This window comes from Lutra lutra, chromosome 12 (assembly GCF_902655055.1).
Source record: "Lutra lutra chromosome 12, mLutLut1.2, whole genome shotgun sequence".
NCBI classification, from domain to species: domain Eukaryota; kingdom Metazoa; phylum Chordata; class Mammalia; order Carnivora; family Mustelidae; genus Lutra; species Lutra lutra.
Window position 1 is genome coordinate 63,110,380 of NC_062289.1, and position 22,789 is coordinate 63,133,168.

General features: G+C 40.7%; 1 protein-coding gene across 1 annotated transcript; it reads left to right on the forward strand.

Annotated features, from left to right (window-relative positions):
* The first annotated feature begins 19,752 nt into the window (after positions 1 to 19,752).
* Positions 19,753 to 22,532, forward strand: MC5R (melanocortin 5 receptor). Its single transcript, XM_047697664.1, has 2 exons — positions 19,753 to 19,889; positions 21,075 to 22,532. The coding sequence occupies exon 2, from the start codon at positions 21,101 to 21,103 to the stop codon at positions 22,076 to 22,078; it is 978 nt and encodes a 325-aa protein (XP_047553620.1). The 5' UTR covers positions 19,753 to 19,889; positions 21,075 to 21,100; the 3' UTR covers positions 22,079 to 22,532.
* Positions 22,533 to 22,789: the final 257 nt, after the last annotated feature.

The window sequence follows — 22,789 nt, forward strand, 5'->3', positions numbered from 1 at the left end:
AAAAATGTTGCTGGTATTTTGATAGTGATTGCGTTGAAAGTGTAGGTTGCTCTGGACAGCGCAGACGTTTTAACAATATTTATTCTTCAAATCCATGAGCATAGAATGTCTTTCCATCTCTATGTGTCTTCCTCAATTTCTTTCATAAGTGTTCCATAGTTTCTAGAGTACAGATCCTTTATTTCTTTGGTTAGGTTTATTCCTAGGTACCTTATGGGTTTTGGTGCAGTTGTAAGTGGGATTGATTCTTTAATTTCCATTTCCTCAGCCACATTGTTAGTGTATAGAAATGCAACTGATTTCTGTGCATTGATTTTTGTATCCTGCCATGTTGCTGAATTTCTGTTTGAGTTGTAGTAATTTTGGAGTGGTGTCTCTTGTGTTTTCCACATAAAGTATCATGTCATCTGTGAAGAGTGAAGGTTCGACTTCTTCTTTCCCAATGTGAATACCTTTTATTTCTTTTTGTTATCTGACTGCTGAGGCTAGGAGTTCTAGCACTACACTGAACAATAGTGGTGAGAGTGGGCATCCTTGCTGTGTTCCTGAACTTAAGGGAAAAGCTCTCAGTTTTTCCCCATTAAGCATGATATTCACTGTGGGCTTTTCATAGATGGCTTTGATGATATTGAAGTATGTTCCCTCTATCCTTGTACTTTGAAGAATTTTAATCAGACAAAGATGCTGTATTTTGTCAAATGATTTCTCTGCATCAATTGAGAGGATCATATGGTTCTTGTCCTTTCTTTTATTGATGTGCTCTATCATGTTGATTGATTTGCGAATGTTGAACCACCTTTGCATTCCAGGAATAAATCTCATGTGGTCGTGGTGAATAATCCTTTGAATGTACTGTTGGATCTTATCGGCTAGAATCTTTCAAGTATTTTGGTACCATGTTCATCAGGGATATTTTTCTGTAATTATCCTGTTTGGTGGGTCTTTGATTTGGCGATCAGGGTGATGCTGGCCTCATAAAATGAGTTTGGAAGTTTTTCTTCTTTTTTTTTTTCCTTTTGAAACAGTTTCAGTAAAATAGATATTATTTCTTCCTTAAATGTGTGGTAGAATTCCCCTGGGAATCCATCAGGACCTGGATTCTTATTTTGGGGGGAAGTTTTTGATTACTTCTTCAATTTCCTTGCTGACTAGGGGTCTATTGTCTATTTCTTCCTATTTCAGTTTTGGTAGTTTGTAAGTTTCCAGGAATGTGTCTATTTCTTCTAGATGGCTTAATTTGTTGGCATATAGTTGCTAGTAATAATTTCTAACAATTGTTTCTATTTCCTTGGTGTTAGTTGTGATCTCTCTCCCTTTCACTCATGATTGTATTGATCCTTTTCCTTTTCTTTTGAATAAGTCTGGCCAGCAGTTCATTGATCTTATCAATTCTTTCAAAGAACCAGGTTCTAATGTCATTGATCTATTCTAATGTTTTTCTGGTTTCTATTTCATTGATTTCTGCTCTAATATTTATTATTTCTCTTCTCCTGCTTGGTTTAGGATTTATTTGGTGTTCTTTCTTTATTTGGTGTTCTTTAGGTGTAAGGTTAGCTTGTGCATTTGGGATTTTTTCTAATTTTTTGAGAGAGGCTTTTATGGCTATGTACTTCCCTCTTAGACTGCCTTTGCTGTATCCCAAGGATTTTAAGCAGGTGTGTTTTCATTCTCATTAGCTTCAATGAATTGCATAAGTTCTTCTTTAATTTCCTGGTTGACCCATTCATTCTTTTTTTTTTAAGATTTTATTTATTTATTTGACACACAGAAAGAGATCACAAGTAGGCAGAGGGGCAGGCAGCGAGAGAGAGAGAAGCAGGCTCCCCACTGAGCAGAGAGCCCGATGTGGGACTCCATCCCAGGACCCTGAGATCATGACCTGAGCCGAAGGCAGAGGTTTAACAAACTGAGCCACCCAGGCGCCCTCATTCTTTAGTAGGATATTCTTTAACCTCCAAGTGTTTGAGTTCCTTTCAAATTTCTTCTTGTGATTGAATTCCAGTTTCAAAGCCTTGTTGTCTGACTATATGCAGGGGATAATCTTAGTCTTTTGGTATCAGTTGAGACCTGATTTGTCACCCAGTATGTGTTCTATTCTTGAGAAAGTTCCATGTGCACTTGAGAAGAATGAGTATTCTGTTGTTTTAGGATGGAATGTTCTGTATATATCTGCAAAGTCCATTTGGTCCAGTGTGTCATTCAAAACCCTTGTTTCTTTGTTGATCTTCTGCTTGGATGATCTGTCTTTTGCTGTGAGTGGGGTATTTGAGTCCCCTACTATTAAGGTTTATTATCAATATGCTTCTTTACTCTGGTTATTACTTGGTTTATATAATTGGTTGTTCCCACATTGGGGGCATCGATATTTATAGTTGCATAGACCCTTTAAGAATGACATAATGTCCCTCTATATCTCTTATATTGTCTTTGGTTAAAAATCTAATTTGTTTGATATGATGATTGCTACCCCAGCTTTTTTTGAGTCCATTAGTGTGGCAAATGTTTCTCCACACCTTTATGTGCAGTCTGGAGGTGTCTTCAGGTCTAAAACCAGTCTCCTGTAGACATCATATGGAGGGCTCTTGCTTTTTTAAACAATCTTATACCCTATGTCTTTTGAGTGGAGCATTTAGCCCATTTACATTAAGAGTCACTCAGAAAGATATGAATTTAATGACATTGTATTGCCCATAAATTCTCGTTCCTGTAGAGTCCCTCTCTTTCTTTCTGGTCTGTGTTACTCTTGGGTAAGAGTATATTAATATTTCTTGCAGGGCTGACTTGTTGGTCACATATTCTTTCAGTTTCTCTCTTTCCTGGGAGCTCTTTCTCTTTCCTTCCATTCTGAATGACAGACTTCCTGGAGAAAATTCTTGGCTGCATGTTTTTCTCATTTAGTACCCTGAATATATCATGCCAGCCCTTTCTGGCTTGCCCGGCTTCTGTGGATAGGTCTGATGTTATTCAGATGTTCTTCTCTTCATAGGTAGGAACCCTCTTCTCCCTAGCTGCTCTCGTGATAGCTTCTTTGGCTCTAAGATTTGCAAGGTTCACTATTATATGTCAGGGTGTTGCTTTTTTTTTTTTTTTTTTTTTTTGAGAGGGGTCCTCTCTGCCTTTGGACATGGATGCTTGTTTCCTTTCCCAGATTAGGGAAATTCACAGCTATGATTTGTTCAAATATACCTTCTAGCCTCTCTCTCTCTCCACCCTCTTTGGGATGCTGATAAGATGAACATTGGCTCATTTCAGGCATCATTAAATTCCCGAAGCTTTTCTTCAGTTATTAGTTGTCTTTCTTTATTTTCCTCAACTTCCTTCCTTTCCATAAACCTGTCTTCTAGATCACTTGTTCTGTCTTCTGCCTTATTGACCCCAGCCATTAAAGCATTCACTTTAGATGTATCTCATTCATAGCATTTTTAAGTTCGGCCTGATTAGATCTAATTTCTGCCCTTAGAGGTTCTGTATTGTCATGTATACTTTTTTCAAGCCTAGCTATTAACTTTACAATTGCTATTCTGAATAATAGCAATTTACAATTGCTATTCTGACATCTTACTTATATCCATATCAATTAACTCTGTGGCAGAAAACATTGCCTCTGGTTCTTTTCTTTGTTGTGGTTTCCTCCTTCCAGTTATTCTGCCCATGGAAGGATGGGTAAGTGAATGAACCAAGTACAAAATATCAACCATCACCCAAACAAAATGCACCCTGGAAAAAACCTGTATTGGTTGGGAGCCACCACATAAAGCATCCAAAGCTAAAATGCAACAAACTGTATCTTTAAAAAAAGGTGTGGGGAGAGAGAGACTCTAATCTCACAGGGTGGTCTGGTTGTTCCTCATTGAATTTTGGTCTGTGTATTAGAAGATACTACATCCCAAAATTGGAGGGGAAAAAAAAGCAATATTTATGTATATGATTTCACTTACTTGTGGAACATAAGGAATTGCATGGAGGACGTTAGTAGAAGGAAGGGAAAAATAAAAGGAGGGAATCAGAGGGAGAGATGAACCATGAGAGACTGTGGACTCTGAGAAACAAACAAGGTTTTAGAGGGGAGGGGTTGGAGAATGGGTTTACAAGGTGATGGCTATCAAGGAGGGCATGTATTGTATGGAGCACTGGGTGTTATACATAAACAACGAATCTTGGAACACTACATCAAAAATTAATGATGTATGGGGCACCTGGATGGCTCAGTGGGTTAAAGCCTCTGCCTTCAGCTCAGGTCATGATCCCAGAGTCCTGGGATGGAGCCCCGCATCAGGCTCTCTGCTCAGTGCTCAGCCTGCTTCCTCCTCTCTCTCTCTCTCTCTGCCTACTTGTGATCTCTGTCTGTCAAATAAATAAATAAAATCTTAAAAAAAAACAATGATGTATGGTGACTAACATAATAAAAAATTAAAATAAAATTGAATATAGAGAAAAAAGGACTAGAATGAAGCATATATCTTTAAAATGTAGATGTGAAAAAATAAAAGTAAAAAAGTGACTTAAAAACAGAAGCTGGTAAAACAAGAATCTAGTTGAATGGGGAAAAGGTAAAGAAAAAAAAAGAAAAATTTTATACTGAAGGATGAACAAGTGGTGAGGAAACATCTGGAGCTCAATATATTGTTTTCCCCTAGTGCTGGAGTTTTACAGTCTTATGGGAGCCACACAGTTCTTCCTGTCTGTTCTTTCAGTCTGTCTTGTGGGGGAGGGGCCTGTTGTGTGGCTTTTCAGGTATCTTTGCCTAACCAGAGTTACCCCACCCCTTGTCAGGGGGATGGGACCTAATGTAAGCTCCTCCTCTGTGTGGCTTTTGTTTCCTGGTGGCTTTCAGTGCCTCTTCAGAAGGTCAGTGACCTTCAGAAGGTCAGAGAAAATATGACCATGACTAGATCTCCAGCCCATGGTCACAAGATCACAGTCTCCTCTCTTCAGTAAACTCTCTGGGTCAAACCTTCTCCGTCCTGCGTGCACTAAGCTCCACAGAAACCTACAATGCTCATCCATTCCAATTCTCTCTGGGGAATTCCCAGGGACCTGTGATTGTCTCTGCTCTTTGTGTCTTTAGGACTGTGAGCATTTGTGGGCTCACATGTGCACCCTGCTCTGCTGGGCCCAGGTCACAGCTGTGTGTCACCCTACTGTTCTTTCTGGGGCCACTGCCACCCTGAGGGCTGTTGCCTGGTTGTGGATACAGTCATTTCAATCCTCCCAAGGTATGGTAACCAGCTCCCCACGTTCCAGTGCTCAGGCAAAGAATAGTCTCCCTACCTGTCTAGCTTGTGGTTTATGGTGATGAGCTGAGAGTCCTTCCTTGGCTTGCTGACCATAACCAGTTTCCCCATTCTGCTGCTTGGGCACTCTATCAATTCAGACACCCCCATTCTTTCTGTGTCTTCAGGATCCTGAGACCACAGTGACCCAGCTGGAATTCTGCCTTTTCCATTGCCTGAGCCCTTCCAGAAAGGGATATCTCTCACTAGAGCAGATTTCAAAGGGTTCTGATTTTGTGCTCTGGTGTTACATCACTTTCTGGTAGCCAGCTTATGGAGGCTCCCTTCCCCCTTCATTTATCATCCGATATCTTCCTGCAGATTTGTGACTCTACACCTCCTAACTTGCAAAAAGCAGTCATTTTTCTGCTTGTAGATTTTCACGTATATTTTCTTATATCTCAGGCTGAATTTGTGGATGTTCAGAATGGTTTGATAGATATCCAGCTAAATTTTGTTGACCAGATGAAATGAGGTCCCCTACTCTTCTGCCATCTTGCCTTATTTTTTATTTTTTTAATTTAAATTTTAGGTAGCTAACATATAGTGCAATACTGATTTCTGAAGTAGAATTCAGTCATTCATCATTTGCATACAACAATCTGTGCTCATCAAACAAGTACTCTCCTTATTATCCATCACTCACCTAGCCCATCCATCATCCACCCATCTCCTTCCATCAACCCTAAGTTTGTTCTCTATCATTACGAGTCTCTTATGGCTAGTTTCCCTCTCTCCTTTTTTCCCCTTCTTGTATGTTCATCTGTTTTCTTTGTTAAATTCCACATATGAGTGATATCAGATGGTTTTTGTCTTTCTCTGACTGGCTTATTTCACTTAGCATAATACACTCTAGTTCCAACCATGTCATAGCAAATGGCAAGATTTCATTCTTTTTGATGGACATTTGGGCTCTTTCCATAGTGTGTCTATTGTTGACAATGGTACCATAAACATCAGGGTGCATGTATCCCTTCGTATCTGTATTTTTGTATCCTTTGGATAAACATCTAGTAGTACAATTGCTGGATCATAAGGTAGTTCTATTTTTAACCTTTTGAGGAAGTTGCATACTGTTCTCCAGGGTGGCTGCACCAGTCTGTATTCCCATCAACAGTGGGACTTGAAAGGGCTAAGAGACACATAAAAAAGAAGTCACTAATAAAATATTTGGCAAAGTCTTTTCACATTAGGTCTTCCTAATATGTAAATTTTTAAAGGCCAAGACTAATTTTATGTGTATCTTAGATTAACTGTGTGTGAAAACAAGGAGATTCAGTGTAAATGGAAAATCCATGAAAACTTTTTCTTAGTTTTATATATCTTTACTTGGGCTAATTTATATTCAGTACAGTATTTAGTAAATGATATCTGATGGTATGGGTCCAAAGATGAGATTCTAACAAATCTTCTTCCAGTAAGAATTCACACAAAAAAGGAAGGTACAAGCCACAGAATGGATCCAAGAATGCTTTTAGCTCATTGTCATTACTCATATCATCTCTTGTGATAGCAGTTGTAAGAGAAATCATGACTAACACTTATAAAATTAATAAACGTAGTTTATAAAAAAATTATAAAGTAAATAAAAGCAAACACCAACAGGAAAATCTTAACTGACTGAGCCACCCAGGTGCCTGCCAACAGGTAAAATCTTAATAACATTGGTCACCTTGCTGTGAAAACTGAGAAAATGTAGTCTTAGTATCAGTCCACATAGTTATACCTCACTTTTATTCAGATATTTGATAAATACTTATTGTATTTATATCCACAATGGGTAAGTAAAAGTCTACGTTCTGGATATTTATAAGAAATATATCCTGATTAGGGGTGCCTAAGTGACTCAGTAGATTAAGCATCTGCCTTCAGCTCAGGTCATGGTGCTGGGATCATGTGATCAAGTCCTGTGTCAGGCTCTCTGCTCAATAGGAAGTCTGCTTCTCCCTCCTCCTCTGTCCCTCCTCCATCCTCCGCTCTTGCTCTCCCTCTCAAACAAATAAATAAAATGTTTTTAAAAAGAAATGCATCCTGATGTCTGATTTCTCTCTCTCTCATCACTTACCTCCTCTTCACACCTTTCCATGTTCAGAGGAGGAAAGCTGGATGTTAAATTTGTCTATTTATATATTTATATTAATTTGTCTTATTCATTCCTCAAATCATTGGTTTCTCATAAGTTAAACATATTTTCAAATATTATAATTCTTTTAACTATTGTCTTAAGTTTCTTCTTGAAATAAACAGGTTACGACCAAAATAATACTTTTCTGCCACATACACTGAAACTTTAATATGTGTTTTTCAAAAGTCAAAACATTTCTGTCCTTTTCAGATATGATCAAAAGTGTGAATGAAACACTTCCTGGCCACTGCCTAGAGCATATCCTCTTTCCAAGTACCGTATGTTCCCTCTTGCCCTAGTCTGAAGGAGTCTGTCCCTACTGCTAAGCTGTACCAAGGGAAAACCCTACCTGGTCAAAGCTGATTGGCCCACACTGGATCAATGATCTATGTGCTGGGCCAATCTGATGAACTCTTGAATTCAAGTACAGATACCACTGCACAGAAAATGTTTACTCCATTTCTCTGTCCCCTACACTCTGATGTTGGGCATGGCTATGCGATTTGCTTTGGCAAATGGAATGCTAGTAGATGGATTACAGTCATAGGCATTGATTATGTTTACATGGTTTGACCTGTCTCTTGTGCTATGGTAGTCTGGTAGCAGAATATGCCCCAGGTCACCACTGTGCCTTCATCTTGACTCCAGAATGAAATAGGGAGTTGCTCCTGGTAGCCAATAGAGCAAGGACTGAGTAGAACTGAAACATAGTCTGGTCTAAAGTCTTGGAACCTGATGTCTGGAGTAGTCTGGCAGGGTTGCAGCTAAAGTGAGAATGAGAATAAATTATTTTTATTTTAAGCCTCTGTAGTTTAGTGTGCTTTATTATGCATCATTATTGAGGCAACAACTGACTCATACACAAAGAATTATTTGATTATGCTTCTTGGAGATGTCAGGTCATTCAGGCTGAGCTTGAGGTAGCCATTTTGGGGCATGATAAGCTAGTGAACAAGCAGAGAGAATTACAGCTATCTCTTGTTCTTTTCTCCATTGGAGCATGTTCCTTGTTTCTTGGGGACTGACTTTTAAGTGGTCTAGAAAGAGGGAACTGGCCCTTAGTCAAACACATGGCATGTTTTTAGATATTATTTTTTGCAGACTGAAATTTTGCAGTACAGAAGACCAATATCTTGAGTACACCATAGTGATAAATGTAGAGAAGGGCTATATAGTGACAGAATGGAAATGGTACTGGATTTAAATGTTCATGATAAATTCAGATTTGTAGTCGTTCAATGTAGTCACAGTGTAAAATGAGAACGAAGTAGAAGCTATTCAAGTTGAAAGCTGTTAAGGTTGTTAAATGTTCAGAGAATATTGTCAGAATGCACTGTCTTGATGGTAGATGTACAAAAGGACTTTCTGGAAGTTCATGAAAACAGAAGAGCCTACAATGACCAGAGGGCTTGTCGGTTAGTTGAAAGCATAGTCGATGAGCTAAGTGGAATCCTAAGGTCTTCCTGATGTGAGGAAAAGATTTTTTCCATAAATGCATTTGTATCATTGTACTGATGAACCACTCAGTGTATTTATACCTTTTACAAATGTCAAAACATAGCAAAATTCATGTGTTTCCATGTGAGAATTCAGATGTTCTGTGATGCAGTAGGATGGTCAAGAGAAGAGAGCATACAGTAGAATTTTAGGGACTATTGGATCCTTTTAGGTGCCAAATCAGACTTGTTTAAATGATGAAAATAATATATTAACTCATGTAACTGAAAGTCCAGAAAAGGTCAGACTTGAAGAAGGGCTGGAATTGGTGGGTCAGCATCAATCAGATCCCAGTTTGGTTCTTACTGTTAGTCTCAGTCCTATGACTGGCTGTCCTTGGGGTGTGAAGATAGTAGTTAACTACTACAAGAACTATATAGGGCTTTACATCATACTTAGTAGGGGAGATAGAGTGCACTTTTTGTCGTAATAACCACCAAAGAAAAATAAAATTCCTTCTCAGAAGTCCCTGAGAAATGTCTACAATATAGGGCTTTAAATCATACTTAATAGGGGAGATTGGATGCACTTTTTGCAGTAGCTACCACCAGTAAAAAATAAAAGTTCTTTTTCAGAAATCCCTGAAAAATGTCTGTGTGTTTTCCTGAATTGTGTATCTTCCAACTAATCCTTGTGGTTAATGGTTGAGCAAGGCCACTCTGGGTTCACCTGAATGGGAAGAGGAAAGGAAAGCGTCAGGACATTGCTGATCTCTGGGGCCACTGAGGGGAGCCCTGCAACCAGGAAGTCTACAGTCTGCTGGAGAAGATGTGAGACAGATAATTATAATACAGGAAGATAAGAGGGGACAGCCACTCACAGCCAGTGTAGGAGTATCCTTCAAAAGACTCCCAGCAGAAAGTATTCTCCTGGATCTAAAAGAATGAATAGGAATTTAATGGACAAAGAAGAAGGAAAAAATTTTGGATAGAGAGAACATCATGTTTTAAAAAAGAAGTTCTATTAGAAAGCCTGAAATAAAAACCAGTATAGAAGAACCTTCTTGAATAAAAATTGGCAAGGTAACCACAAAAATAATAGCAAAGATTTAAAAACTGACAAAAAGAACTTTCTCCTTAGATATGGTGGTTAATTTCCCAATGATTATCTAAATGTTGGGCTAAGAAATCTCCATGTGTCACTCCAGTGAGCAATACAGTATCCTACAAAAGGAATACATTGAGTGAGTTCAATTTGCTTATTAGGATTTATATGATTCTAGAAGGAAAGGACTTTCTCTATTCAGTATTTTCTCTAAGATTCTTAGCCTTATACTAAGTACAAAGTATGGTTATTGAATCCAGTTTTAAATTGAGAGGTGCATAGGATTTTGCTTGTTTGTTTTTATTGTGTTATGTTAGTCACCATGCAATACATCATTAGTTTTTGATGAAGTGTTCCATGCTTTGTTGTTTGCATATAGCCCTCAGTGCTCCATGCAATCCATGCCCTCCTAGTACAGTACCCATCACCAGGCTCATCTCCCACTCCATTTTCTCTCCTTTCATTTTTCTCTTCTTTCTCCAAATGTCCTCCATGCTATTCCTTATGTTCCACAAATAAGTGAAACCATATAATAATTGACTTTCTCTGTTTGACTTATTTCACTTAGCATACTCTCCTCCAGTCCCATCTTAGCAGCAATGTCCACAATAGCCAAACTGTGCAAAAAGCCAAGATGCCCTTCAACAGACAACTGGACAAAGATGATGTGGTCTGTATACACAATGAATATTACTCAGCCATTAGAGAGGTGCATAGGATTTTTAAAATTACACTTTTCAAGGATTTACAGAATCTTGGCTTACAAACCTGGATGTGGCATGGCATTAGAAGACCATATCTTTCTGGTGGTCAGAGCAAAATAAACTTGAAAACAGTAAAAACAAACAAATAAACAAAAAATTAAAAAAAAAAAACCACCGGTATTTTTCAAAGAGCTGGAGCAAATAATCCAAAAATTTGTATGGAATCAGAAGAGACACCGAATTGCTAAGGAAATGTTGAAAAAGAAAAACAAAACTGGGGGCATCACGTTACCTGATTTCAAGCTTTACTACAAAGCTGTGATCACCAAGACAGCATGGTACTGGAATAAAAACAGATACATAGACCAGTGGAACAGAGTAAAGAGTCCAGATTTGGACCTTCAACTCTATGGTCAAATAATCTTTGACAAAGCAGGAACAAATATCCATTGGTAAAAGACAGTCTTTTCAATAAATGGTGCTGGGAAAACTGGACAGCTACATGTAGAAGAATGAAACTCGACCATTCTCTTACACTGTACACAAAGATAAACTCGAAATGGATAGAAGACCTCAACATGAGACAGGAATCCATCAGAATCCTAGAGGAGAACATAAGTAGTACCCTCTTCGATAGCAACTTCTTTCAAGATATGTCTCCAAAGGCAAAGGAAACAGAAGCGAGAATGAATTTCTGGGACTTCATCAAAATCAAAAGCTTCTGCACAGCAAAGGAAACAGTCAACAAAACAGAGAGGCAACCCACGGAATGGGAGAAGATATTTGCAAATGACAGTATAGACAAAAGGCTGATATCCAGGATCTATAAAGAACTTCTCAAACTCAACACACACAAAACAGATAATCATATCAAAAAATGGGCAGAAGACATGAACAGACACTTCTCCAATGAAGACATACAAATGGCTATCAACCACATGAAAAAATGTTCATCATCACTAGCCATCAGGGAGATTCAAATTAAAACCACATTGAGATACCACCTTACACCAGTTAGAATGGCCAAAATTAGCAAGACAGGAAACAACATGTGTTGGAGAGGATGTGGAGAAAGGGGAACCCTCTTACACTGTTGGTGGGAATGCAAGTTGGTGCAGCCACTTTGGAAAACAGTGTGGAGATTCCTTGAGAAATTAAAAATAGAGCTTCCCTATGACCCTGCAATTGCACTACTGGGCATTTACCCCAAAGATACAGATGTAGTGAAAAGAAGGGCCATCTGAACTCCATTGTTTATATCAGCAATGGCCACAGTCGCCAAACTGTGGAAAGAACCAAGATGCCCTTCAACAGATGAATGGATAAGGAAGATGTGGTCCATATACACTATGGAGTATTATGCCTCCATCAAAAAGGATGAATACCCAACTTTTGTATCAACATGGACGGGACTGGAAGAGATTATGCTGAGTGAAATAAGTCAAGCAGAAAGAGTCAATTATCATATGGTTTCACTTATTTGTGGTGCATAACAAATAACATGGAGGACAAGGGGAGATGGAGAGGAGAAGGGAGTTGAGGGAAATTGGAGGGGGAGATGAACCATGAGAGACTATGGACTCTGAAAAACAATCTGAGGGTTTTGAAGGGGTGGGGGGTGGGAGGTCGGGGAAGCCATGTGGTGGGTATTATGGAGGGCACATATTGCATGGAGCACTGGGTGTGGTGCATAAACAATGAATTCTGTTACACTGAAAAGAAATTTAAAAATTTAAAAAAAAAACAAAAAAACAAAAAAACAAAAAAAACAACTCCACACCAAATCCCAAACTCCATATTCTCCCTTCATTACCTGAGGAAGGAATGTGGTAGTGTTGGTGTGATTATAAGTGCTATACTGTCCAGTGTCTATTTGTTCAGAGCCCACTTTGGTGTGCAGGTGTGTCCACAAGGACCACTTTAAATTTTATTTTTTTTAATAAACATATATTTTTATCCCCAGGGGTACAGGTCTGCGAATCGCCAGGTTTACACACTTCACAGCATTCACCATAGCACATACCCTCCCCAATATCCTTAACCCCATCCCCCCTCTCCCAACCCCCCTCCCTCCATCAACCCTCAGTTTGTTTTGTGAGATTAAGAGTCACTTATGGTTTGTCTCCCTCCCAATCCCATCTTGTTTCATTTATTCTTCTCCTACCCCCTTAACCCCCCATGTTGCATCTCCTCTCCCTCATATCAGGGAGATCATATGATAGTTGTCTTTCTCCAAATTGACTTATTTCGCTAAGCATGATATCCTCTAGTTCCATCCACGTGGTCGCAAATGGCAAGATTTCATTTCTTTTGATGGCTGCATAGTATTCCATTGTGTATATATACCACATCTTCTTTATCCATTCGTCTGTAGATGGACATCTAGGTTCTTTCCATAGTTTGGCTATTGTAGACATTGCTGCTATAAACATTCGGGTGCACGTGCCCCTTCGGATCACTACGTTTGTATCTTTAGGGTAAATACCCAGCAGTGCAATTGCAGGGTCATAGGGTAGTTCTATTTTCAACCTTTTGAGGAACCTCCATGCTGTTTTCCAGAGTGGTTGCACCAGCTTGCATTCCCACCAACAGTGTAGGAGGGTTCCCCTTTCTCCGCATCCTCGCCAGCATCTGTCATTTCCTGACTTGTTAATTTTAGCCATTCTGACTGGTGTGAGGTGATATCTCATGGTGGTTTTGATTTGTATTTCCCTGATGCCGAGTGATACAGAGCACTTTTTCATGTGTCTGTTGGCCATCTGGATGTCTTCTTTGCAGCATTTGACAAAGTACAGCATCCCTTCCTGATCAAAACTCTTCAAAGTGTAGGGATAGACGGCACATACCTCAATATTATCAAAGCCATCTATGAAAAACCCACCGCAAATATCATTCTCAATGGAGAAAAACTGAAAGCTTTTCCGCTAAGGTCAGGAACACGGCAGGGATGTCCGTTATCACCACTGCTATTCAACATAGTACTAGAAGTCCTAGCCTCAGCAATCAGACAACAAAAGGAAATTAAAGGCATCCAAATCGGCAAAGAAGAAGTCAAACTATCGCTCTTTGCAGATGATATGATACTTTATGTGGAAAACCCAAAAGACTCCACTCCAAAACTGCTAGAACTTGTACAGGAATTCAGTAAAGTGTCAGGATATAAAATCAATGCACAGAAATCAGTTGCATTTCTCTACACCAACAACAAGACAGAAGAAAGAGAAATTAAGGAGTCCATCCCATTTACAATTGCACCCAAAACTATAAGATACCTAGGAATAAACCTAACCAAAGAGACTAAGAATCTATACTCAGAAATCTATAAAGTACTCATGAAAGAAATTGAGGAAGACACAAAGAAATGGAAAAATGTTCCATGCTCCTGGATTGGAAGAATAAATATTGTGAAAATGTCTATGCTACCTAAAGCAATCTACACATTTAATGCAATTCCTTTCAAAGTACCATCCATTTTTTTCAAAGAAATGGAACAAATAATCCTAAAATTTATATGGAACCAGAAAAGACCTCGAATCGCCAAAGGAATATTGAAAAAGAAAGCCAAAGTTGGTGGCATCACAATTCCGGACTTCAAGCTCTATTACAAAGCTGTCATCATCAAGACAGCATGGTACTGGCACAAAAACAGACACATAGATCAATGGAACAGAATAGAGAGCCCAGAAATGGACCCTCAACTCTATGGTCAACTCATCTTCGACAAAGCAGGAAAGAATGTCCAATGGAACAAAGACAGCCTCTTCAATAATTGGTGTTGGGAAAATTGAACAGCCACATGCAGAAAAATGAAATTGGATCATTTCCTTACACCACACACGAAAATAGACTCAAAATGGATGAAGGATCTCAATGTGAGAAAGGAATCCATCAAAATCCTCGAGGAGAACACAGGCAGCAACCTCTTCGACGTCAGCCGCAGCAACATCTTCCTAGGAACATCACCAACGGCAAGGGAAGCAAGGGCAAAAATGAACTTTTGGGATTTTATCAAGATCAAAAGCTTTTGCACAGCAAAGGAAACAGTGAACAAAACCAAAAGACAACTGACAGAATGGGAGAAGATATTTGCAAATGACATATCAGATAAAGGGCTAGTGTCCAAAATCTATAAAGAACTTAGCAAACTCAACACCCAAAGAACAAATAATCCAATCAAGAAATGGGCAGAGGACATGAACAGACATTTCTGCAAAGAAGACATCCAGATGGCCAACAGACACATGAAAAAGTGCTCTGTATCACTCGGCATCAGGGAAATACAAATCAAAACCACCATGAGATATCACCTCACACCAGTCAGAATGGCTAAAATTAACAAGTCAGGAAATGACAGATGCTGGCGAGGATGCGGAGAAAGGGGAACCCTCCTACACTGTTGGTGGGAATGCAAGCTGGTGCAACCACTCTGGAAAACAGCATGGAGGTTCCTCAAAAGGTTGAAAATAGAACTACCCTATGACTCTGCAATTGCACTGCTGGGTATTTACCCTAAAGATACAAACGTAGTGATCCGAAGGGGCACGTGCACCCGAATGTTTATAGCAGCAATGTCTACAATAGCCAAACTATGGAAAGAACCTAGATGTCCATCTACAGACGAATGGATAAAGAAGATGTGGTATATATACACAATGGAATACTACGCAGCCATCAAAAGAAATGAAATCTTGCCATTTGCGACGACGTGGATGGAACTAGAGGGTATCATGCTTAGCGAAAGAAGTCAATCAGAGAAAGACAACTATCATATGATCTCCCTGATATGAGGGAGAGGAGATGCAACATGGGGGGTTGAGGGGGTAGGAGAAGAGTAAATGAAACAAGATGGGATTGGGAGGGAGACAAACCATAAGTGACTCTTAATCTCACAAAACAAACTGAGGGTTGATGGGGGGAGGGGGTTGGGAGAGGGGGGTGGGGTTAAGGATATTGGGGAGGGTATGTGCTATGGTGAGTGCTGTGAAGTGTGTAAACCTGGCGATTCGCAGACCTGTACCCCTGGGGATAAAAATATATGTTTATAAAGCTGAAAAAAAAAAAAGAAAAAAGAAAAAAGAAAGGATGAATTCCCAAGTTTTGTAGCAACATGGACGGGACTGGAAGAGATGATGCTGAGTGAAATAAGTCAAGCAGAGAGAGTCAATTATCATATGGTTTCACTTATTTGTGGAGCATAACAAATAGCATGGAGGACAAGGGGAGATGGAGAGGAGAAGGGAGTTGAGGGAAATTGGAAGGGGAGGTGAACCATGAGAGACTATGGACTCTGAAAAACGATCTGAGAATTTTGAAGGGGTGGGGGGTGGGAGGTTGGGGTATTGTAGAGGGCACGGATTGCATGGAGCACTGGGTGTGGTGCAAAAATAATGAATACTGTTATGCTGAAAAAAAAAGAATGAATTAAAATAAGATAAAATAATATTAGGAAGGGAAATTATTAGGAAGTAAAATAAATAAAATTAGAAGTAAAATAAATAACATAAAAAAAAGAAAGCCGGTAAAAAATATAAAAAGGAAAAAAAAAATATATATATATATTAGATAAACTATTTAAAAAACGTTAAAAAAAGAAAACGGTAAAAGTTAAAAAAATTTAGCAGAAGAAGAGAAAAAAAATTGAAAAAGAGAAAAAAAAATTAAATTAACTGCAAGGCTAAAGAATCATGGGGAGAAAGCCATGAGTTCCATGCTTTGCTTTCTTCTCTGGAATTCCGCCGCTCTCCTTGGTATTGAAACTGTACTCCTTGGTAGGTGAACTTGGTCCTGGCTGGGTTTCTCGTTGATCTTCTGGGGAGGGGCCTGTTGTAGTGATTCTCAAGCGTCTTTGCCCCAGGCGGAGTTGCACCGCCCTTACCTGGGGCCGGGCTGAGTAATCCGCTCGGGTTTGCTGGGTTTGCTTTCGGGAGCTTTTGTTCCCTGAGCGCTTTCCGTAGAGTTCCGGAGGACGGGAGTGAAGATGGCGGCCTCCCAGTCTCCGGCCTAGAGGAGCCGAGAGCCCGGGGCCCCACTCCTCAGTGCGCCCTCAGAGAACAGCGCCCAATGACTCCCGTCACCCTGGCCCCTGGCCGCGCTCCGAGCTGACCGAGCCTGTGACTGGTTCAAGGTAACCCCGAGTTTAGAGCTCACTCCTCGGCTCTGCCTCTGTAGCCGGCTTCCCTGTTCTAATACCGGTAAGCTCTGCGACACTCAGACACCCCCGATCCTTCTGTCACCCTGTGGGACCTGAGGCCGCGCTGACCCCGCCTGGGCTTCACCCCAGTTAAGCCTCTGGAGCGATGTCCCTCAGCAGAACAGACTTTTAAAAGTCCTGATTTTGTGCTCTGTCGCTCTGCCGCTTGCCGGGAGCTGGCCCCTCCCCCCGCGGTCTATCTTCCCGTCGCTTTGGATTCACTTCTCCGCCAGTCCTACCTTGCAGAAAGTGGTTGATTTTCTGTTTCTGGAATTGCTGTTCTTCTTCTCTTCAATCTCCCGTTAGATTTATAGGTGTTTGCAATCTTTAGATAAGCTATTTAGCTGATCTCCCGCTACCTGAAGTAGTCTCAGCCTGCTACTTCTCTGCCATCTTGACTCCTCCTCCACAAGGACCACTTTATAACTTTGCTGCTACTGCAAAGAGTTTGGTCCAAGCAGGATCAGCCCAGTTACTCACTGGGTACTGGGTGGATAAAGAGACTCAGCCCAGGAATCTATCTGTCTCACTGTGAGGCATTTCCACTGACTTAAAGCCTTCTTCACTCATGAACTCCTCTGGTTCCATCTCCTCATCATGGCTGCATTGATCTGCTTGGACCTTGCAAGCCTTCCTGTTGCTCTTAAAATGACGATCCAAGCCTTCACCTCAAACTACAAAGCAATGCATGGTCCATCCCTGTCCCCTCCCCAGTGCCTTAGGTTGCAGGAAGCTCCAGTCATATGGCATTCCTTCTGATCCTCAAAGAAATCAGCTCCTCCCATCTCAGTGTGCGCATGCTCTCAGAGTACTTGCACACACTGCTCCCACCTGTGCCTGTCCTCAGTGGCTTTCCTCATGATCTGGTCACGTTTCCTCTTATCTGCCTCTGCCTTTGCTTCAAGTCCTCTCTGTACTCTTCTCTGACCAGTCTCTGGAGATCTAAATTTCCTCCTCTACAGCATGTGACTGAGTCACAATACTGAAGACATTAGGCTCTGTGTTAAGCATAGATGTATTTAAAAGATGGATTCAGTTCCTGGTTTCATCACCAGCTGAGGAGTCAGTCACACAACTGCTCTAAGCCTCAATTTCCTCATCGGTAAGCTGGTGCTCAGTATATTGACTAACTGGGTTTCTGGGAGAATTTGCTGAGGATCTGAACATGCAGAACATGGTAGGCTTTCAATAAATGTTCATAGGAAATCTGGTGAAGTTTTAGGACTCCTCCGTCTATTGTCCCTACATGAACATGGGCATGTATGTGTACCTGGGCATAAGCTTTGGAATGAGAAGACCTGGGATCAACATCTTGGTACCACCATTTATTAGTCAAGTGATATCAGAAAAGCCATTCAGCTTCTGTAAATGTCAAAGTTCCCAACTATGAAAATGGCAATTAACATTAATACCTCCCAGGGTTGTTATGAGCATCAACTGAGTTAATACAGGAAAGTGTTTTGTAAACCTTGGAATTAAAAACACTACAATCTACCTTTTTGTAATTGTGCCTTGCTCTGTCAGTGTTTCATTAGGTAAGATGTGCCTCTACAGCAGAACTCTAAGTCCCCTTAGCTGGACCCATGAAAACATTTAATGTGGGCTTCAACACAGTGATGACTTACAGTAAGAGTTTGCTGAAAATCAAACCCACAATGAGATATCACCTCATACCTGTTGGATAACTATCATCAGAAAGAAAAAAGGTGGTAAGTGGTTCTTGACTCAGGTTGCCAGGATTCAAGCCCATCTGTGCTTCTTTCCAGTGTTGGGAACCTTTCAATGGATTGTGAAATGGGAATGGTAATAGGACTGAATTCCTATGGCTTCTGTAAATACTAAGAAGGTAATTCGTGTACAGCACTCAAAATAGTATCTGCACACAGGGCTTAGAGATATACACCATAAGACCAGCATCAACAGCAGCCACATCGTAGTGCAGACAATTATCTTTAAGAGAAATCTCTAGTTTCACCACGTTATTCGGAAATGAGAATCTTCTGCAGAGCCTTCTCTGATCTCAGATATGAGGAAAAAGTAGAGAATATTTGAATATTCTTATGTCTTCTCAGTCATCCCCTTTGCATACACAAGCACTATTCCCAGCAAAAGAAATCTCTTCACAATATTCCATTCTGTGGATCTCAAAATAGCGCCAGGACACCAGTGTCATGGATCACCTAGTTTGTGGCCTTATACGCTTGTTGGAAAGGTTATCTGACCATGTGTGAAGCCCCAGTCACATCTCCAGTAGTAAAGTAGCCCCATGCATTTTGGCCCTGAGCTTGTCCTGGCAGGCATTTGTGCATCTATTTCTTGGGCTGTGTAATAAAGACCCTTCTGGGAGCAGAGGTCAGTGTTTTAGGTAGCAGAGGTCTAGAAACTATTGCTAAAAGCCAGGATATCAGGCCGGGGAAAATCTGTTTTCTCCTTTTGCTCTAGTGGCAGACAGTCTTGGGCCAACAAGAGGGTGTGTATCAGGGGCACAGTTGAGTGCTTCCCAGGCTCTGGTTTCCCAGGAACCAGTGACTGACTGTTCTGGATAGAAGGACTTAACAGGGATGGGAGAAGCTGAGCTGTCACACTATCTGACAGCATTTTCATGAGTGCATAATAGAAAGAGAAAAGAAGCAGTGCCTAGAACAACCAGCTAGAAAACACATTTGAATGCAGTTTTGGGGAAGGATTTTCTACAAGCAGGAGAATACTGTTATATGCAAGTGTCACTAGAGCTCCAAAGACCCAATGGCCAGAGCTGCCAGGATGGGTATGCTCTCTATCTCTAACCACTAGGTGGTAGCTCAGCCCAAGGCTGGGAAGACAAAGGCATAGACTCTGGTCCAGAAGAGGTGGCAACAGGGGGGCGGGTCTGCCAGGCTGCATAAAGGCAAGGGAACTGTGACTGAGGCTCAAGCTGCCTTAGCACTTGGTTCAGAGGATCCCATCCGAGGGTGATGGCATTTAGCTGGTGGATGCGAGGTGCCCAGGCTGAGCCAACGTCCCCAGCGAGGAGCCCAAGCACTGCTGTGCAAGAGAAGAGGCACGGGGGAGCACTGGTAAATAGCCACACTTTCTATTAAAAATGCCTTGAAAGGAATGCAAAATCATGCCCAACTTACATGTGGAAGAGAGCTAATTGGATATTTAAACAGCTTGATATGATATAATATAATTGGTCGATATCTCTGAGATAGAACTAGACATAAAGAGCAAGTGATTACAGGTTAATAAATATTTTTTATTGATGATGAGAATGCTGACAAAAATTCTAGCTCTCTCACCAGATGTGCTCTGAGTTTGGAGGGCAAAGGCATTTTTGAATATAAAATCATGGGAGAGAAATTTGAGAAACAAAGGAGTGAAGAATCTTGCTCTAGTATTTGGCAAATTTAAATCCCTTGGTACTTTGTACTGGCTTTGTGGAATTTATGAGACTATCCATCAATCCGATGTTGTGGAATTTCAAATGCGGAAGTCAAGGAAAATATTTATTAAGGAGAAAACAGCATTCTATGAGCTTCAATTTTAACACATGTGTGCAACTTAAATTTATGCCTTAAAGACAGTAACTTTTAGTATGTGATTATGTTCAAATTAACAGATCACTATGGCTAGTCTCAGTTACATCTAGGGAGACTGAGTCCCAGTGCATTTTAGAAGTGTGATATCAAAAACCAATGATGTACTATACCTTGGCTAATAGAACTTAAAAAATTAAAAATATATAATATATATTAAAAAAGCGTGAGGACAAATGTTGAGAAGGCACCTATCTTTTTCTCTTAAGAGAGAAAGAGGGCCTGCCAATCCTTCAGAAATCTGTACTCACTTGAGGAAAGTGCAGTGCAGTAGTCTCAGAAATGTAAAAATCAGACTGCAAGGGACTTTGTAGGTTGTGAGTTCAGGATATTTTTGAGCACAAACTTGGGAGGTTGGACAATTAGCATAAAAAGTGAAACTGTCCTGGGAACACTGACATGTGTGGTCACTCCAGTAAGAGGTATGTAAAATAATGGGAGCCCAGAGTAAGGAAGGCAGAGAAGGCTGATGAAAATTCTAAGCCTGTGTGTTGGAGGGACACTAGTCCAGGGATCCAGGTAGACTGGGGCACACCAGTCTTATGCTAATGTGTTGAGTCCATTTAACCTCGTTCTTAGGTTGTGCTTGTGTTTGGCATACTCTTGTACTTCTTTGGTAGACTGTTCACCTCTCAGAATCATGAATCAAAACCTGTTTTACAGTAAATTTGTTGCCAAGAAGAGGAGCAATGAATTCCTCATTTCACCTGCTTTTCTTGGACCTCAACCTGAATTCCACAGAAAGCAACTTTTCAGAACCAAATGTCAAGAACAAGTCTTCACCATGCAAAGAGATGGGCATTGCTGTTGAAGTGTTTCTGACTCTGGGTCTCATCAGCCTCTTGGAGAACATCTTGGTCATAGGTGCCATAGTGAAGAACAAGAACTTGCACTCCCCCATGTATTTCTTTGTGTGTAGTTTAGCAGTAGCTGACATGCTAGTGAGCATGTCTAACACATGGGAGACCATCACCATATACTTAATAAATAATAAGCACCTGGTGATAGCAGATGCCTTTGTGCGTCACATTGACAATGTGTTTGATTCCATGATCTGCATTTCTGTGGTGGCCTCCATGTGCAGTTTGCTGGCTATTGCAGTGGATAGGTATGTCACCATCTTCTATGCTCTGCGCTATCACCACATCATGACAGCAAAGCGTTCTGGAGTGATTATCATTTGTATCTGGACCTTTTGCACAGGTTGTGGCATTGTTTTCATCATTTACTATGAATCTACTTATGTAATCATTTGCCTCATCTCCATGTTCTTCACCATGTTATTCCTCATGGTGTCTCTGTATATACACATGTTCCTCCTGGCCCGGACTCATGTCAGGCAGATAGCAGCTCTGCGTGGATACAGCTCTGTGCGGCAAATGACCAGCATGAAAGGTGCTATCACCCTGACCATGCTGCTGGGCATTTTCATTGTGTGCTGGGCTCCGTTCTTTCTCCATCTCATTTTGATTATTTCTTGCCCCCAGAACCTCTACTGTTCTTGCTTTATGTCTTACTTTAATATGTACCTCATACTCATCATGTGTAATTCTGTGATTGATCCTCTGATATATGCTTTCCGCAGCCAGGAGATGAGGAAGTCCTTTAAAGAGATTATTTGTTGCCATGGTTTCAGAATACCCTGTAGGTTCCCTGGAAGATATTAAACAAAAAGTTCTTCTCTCTGTGGCTCTCTTTTATCCTTGATTTACCTTATGACAAAATCAGTTGGTGCAGCCAAGGAGTAAGCCAGAAAGCTAGAAATCAAAGCCATGCATTCTGTTTATCATTTTTCCATCTTGAATTTGTACTGCACTGATTTTCCCCTGTGGCAGTTGTAGGGTCAGACATGCATATGCTGCTTATCCATTTTGGGAATGGTCTGTGACAATCTCTTACTGTCCTATTTTCCTCCTACTTTTCCTCCTGCTCCTACCGATTTCTGGTGGTCTGATCTATCCTCCATCTAGTAAGTGTGTGCTCAGGGAAGATAAAACATCGTGGATGTTCATCTTTTCTGATGGAGGCATAATACTCCATGGTATATATGGACCACATCTTCTCTACCCATCCGTCCATTGAAGGGTGAATACCCAACTTTTGTATCAACATGGATGGGACTGGAAGAGATTATGCTGAGTGAAATAAGTCAAGCAGAGAGAGTTAATTAGCATAGGTTTCACTTATTTGTGGAGCATAAGGAATAACATGGGGGACATGGGGAGATGGAGAGAAGTGAGTTGAGGGAAACTGGAAGGGGAGATGAACCATGAAAGATTATGGACTCTGAGGAACTAACTGAGGGTTTTGGAGGGGAGGGGAGTGGGAGGTTGGATGAACCTGGTGGTGGATATTGTGGAGGGGATGTATTGCATGGA